The sequence below is a fragment of the Rhamphochromis longiceps genome, linkage group LG18 (assembly GCF_057381845.1).
Source record: "Rhamphochromis longiceps isolate RC_006_pf linkage group LG18, R_longiceps_female_GT1.1, whole genome shotgun sequence".
Taxonomy (NCBI): Eukaryota; Metazoa; Chordata; class Actinopteri; order Cichliformes; family Cichlidae; genus Rhamphochromis; species Rhamphochromis longiceps.
In genome coordinates this window covers 4,848,768-4,850,666 of record NC_140574.1, presented here as the reverse complement: position 1 = coordinate 4,850,666, position 1,899 = coordinate 4,848,768, and the positions used below count along the sequence as shown (strand labels likewise).

Below are 1,899 nucleotides of genomic sequence, written 5' to 3'. Positions count from 1 at the left end.
TTTATGTATTAAACAAATACAATATCTCATATAAAATGGTGTGTTCCAGACTGAGAATCAGCCTGAGGATTGTTCTTTAGATATTTGGAAATCTGGAACACTTAGAAATACATTTATTAGTTTTTACATACAAATGTTACAGTATAAATGGATAAAAAGGGGATATAAAGCTGGAATGTGTCAGGGCTATGAGCTTTCACTCAGAGAGGAAGCCACAAGTACATTGTAGAAAACTCAACAGGAATGTACAGCATACACAAAAAAAAGTCAGGTTCCACCCATGGAACCTTTTGGATGTTTCAAACTTCATACTGTACCATGCTTCACTTCTGGGGGATGATGGTGAAATTGAAGCCATGCTCCTAATCAATCATGAGCTTCTTGAGGGAGTTGAGATAGGCTGGGATGAGGGAGCTGACTGACTCCTCGTCATCGTTGAGGATCTTCTCTCCTCTGCCTTCCGAGCCCACTGAACTGGGTGACCGGACTCGGCCTGGGAGTGCTGTAACCCTGTTAGAACAGACACAGGCCTTAGAGTCAGAACAAGTACTTAGTAGAAGAGGCTAACATGGAGTTATTATTTAATAAACCGCGTAATACACCTGATAATATACTGTTCCAGAGAATACTTAGGGAGGAGTATCCCTTGCCGAAGCTTCCTCTGTTCTTGGTCCTAATCTTGGTGAGCGCTGATTCAGCAATGTCCGCCCTCTCTTCGGCATCATCCAGCTCGTGCACGGTCTTCCTGTACTTTGCCAGGTTCATGTTAGCTTGTTCCTCCTGAAGTGACAGCAGTGTGAGTTAAAGCCCACAAACACCATGCTTGGAAACGTGTTCAGAGTAAGAGGATGAGGTGATGTACGGCCTCCTCTACTTGTCTCTTGTAGGCCTTCATCTTGTTTTGCAGCCTCTCCACCAGCTCCTGCATCCTCTGCTGGTTCTTCTGGTCCTCCTCCGACTGGAACAGCAGTTCCTTCAGCCGACGCTCGTTCTTCCGCAGCGTCTTCACTGTCTCAGCGTGCCGCTTTTGTTCAGAGTCCAGCTCCAGCTCCAGCTCCTTCACCTGCATGCAAAGAGTATCTACTATTGTGTGCAGGAAGGCGTCATATTTATCCACTGAGTGTTTAGTGAAGACACACTCTGTTACAATTTGCTGTTTGTCAAAAGTTCCATAAAAGCAGAAATGTGCTGCAGGCCAGACAACTTTGGTTGTCTGGCCTGCAGCACAAAGTTATGAGCTGTATGTTACATTGAGTATAACATACAGCTCATAACTTTGTTTTGTCATATTTCTGCATATGCCAGTGTGCTACATGCAAAGGCATGTGCAAATGGCTAGCCACTAGCATGTAAATATAAATCCTTAATCCTATAATTAGTTTTTATATCATCTTATTATATTGACATGTGACATGTGACACATTAGCTGGACAGTGCAGTCATCTGGGCGACCAACCAGCATGGATCGCACCTGCGACATGTTTAGTTGATCAAAAAAGCCATCTATGAGGGGACCCACAGTGGCTGTGTTAATGTCATCTGAATACATTTTAGTGTTTTCTCTTACCTCGTGTGTCTGGTTCCAATGCATGGACTCAACTGAATGATAGTGCCTGGTAGCAGCACCCCTATTTAAGGGTTTTAGAGTGCTTTGTAATGATGTGCGTCCTGTGACATGACAGTATTTAGTCGCTTTGAAGCATGCCTATAGCATAGCCCATCAGTGGTGTCAGTTTATGTGTGGGTATATATAATATTTTTATATTGTTAAAAAAGTACATCAATGTAAAAAATTTAAAATGATAAATGTGTAAACTAAAGTCAAAAGCTGTGCGGTTTATGATGTCAGTGTGGCCCCCCGCTCCTTTTAATATTATCAGTTATAGCCAAAACAACGAA

The 1,899-nt window shown here is 42.8% G+C and overlaps 1 protein-coding gene across 1 annotated transcript in view; it reads right to left on the bottom strand.

Moving 5' to 3' along the window:
• Positions 1-362: 362 nt before the first annotated feature.
• The window catches only part of LOC146647531 (putative uncharacterized protein MYH16), a 1,632-nt gene continuing 95 nt past the window's right edge, over positions 363-1,899 (bottom strand). The window contains exons 1-3 of the mRNA XM_085389929.1: positions 863-1,899; positions 603-780; positions 363-502 (exon numbers count right to left, since the gene is read on the bottom strand). The exon at positions 863-1,899 is cut by the window's right edge and continues 95 nt beyond it. Of these exons, the coding sequence (XP_085246055.1) occupies positions 363-502; positions 603-780; positions 863-1,069 (525 nt within the window). The 5' untranslated portion in view covers positions 1,070-1,899. The remainder of the gene's footprint in view (positions 503-602; positions 781-862) is intronic.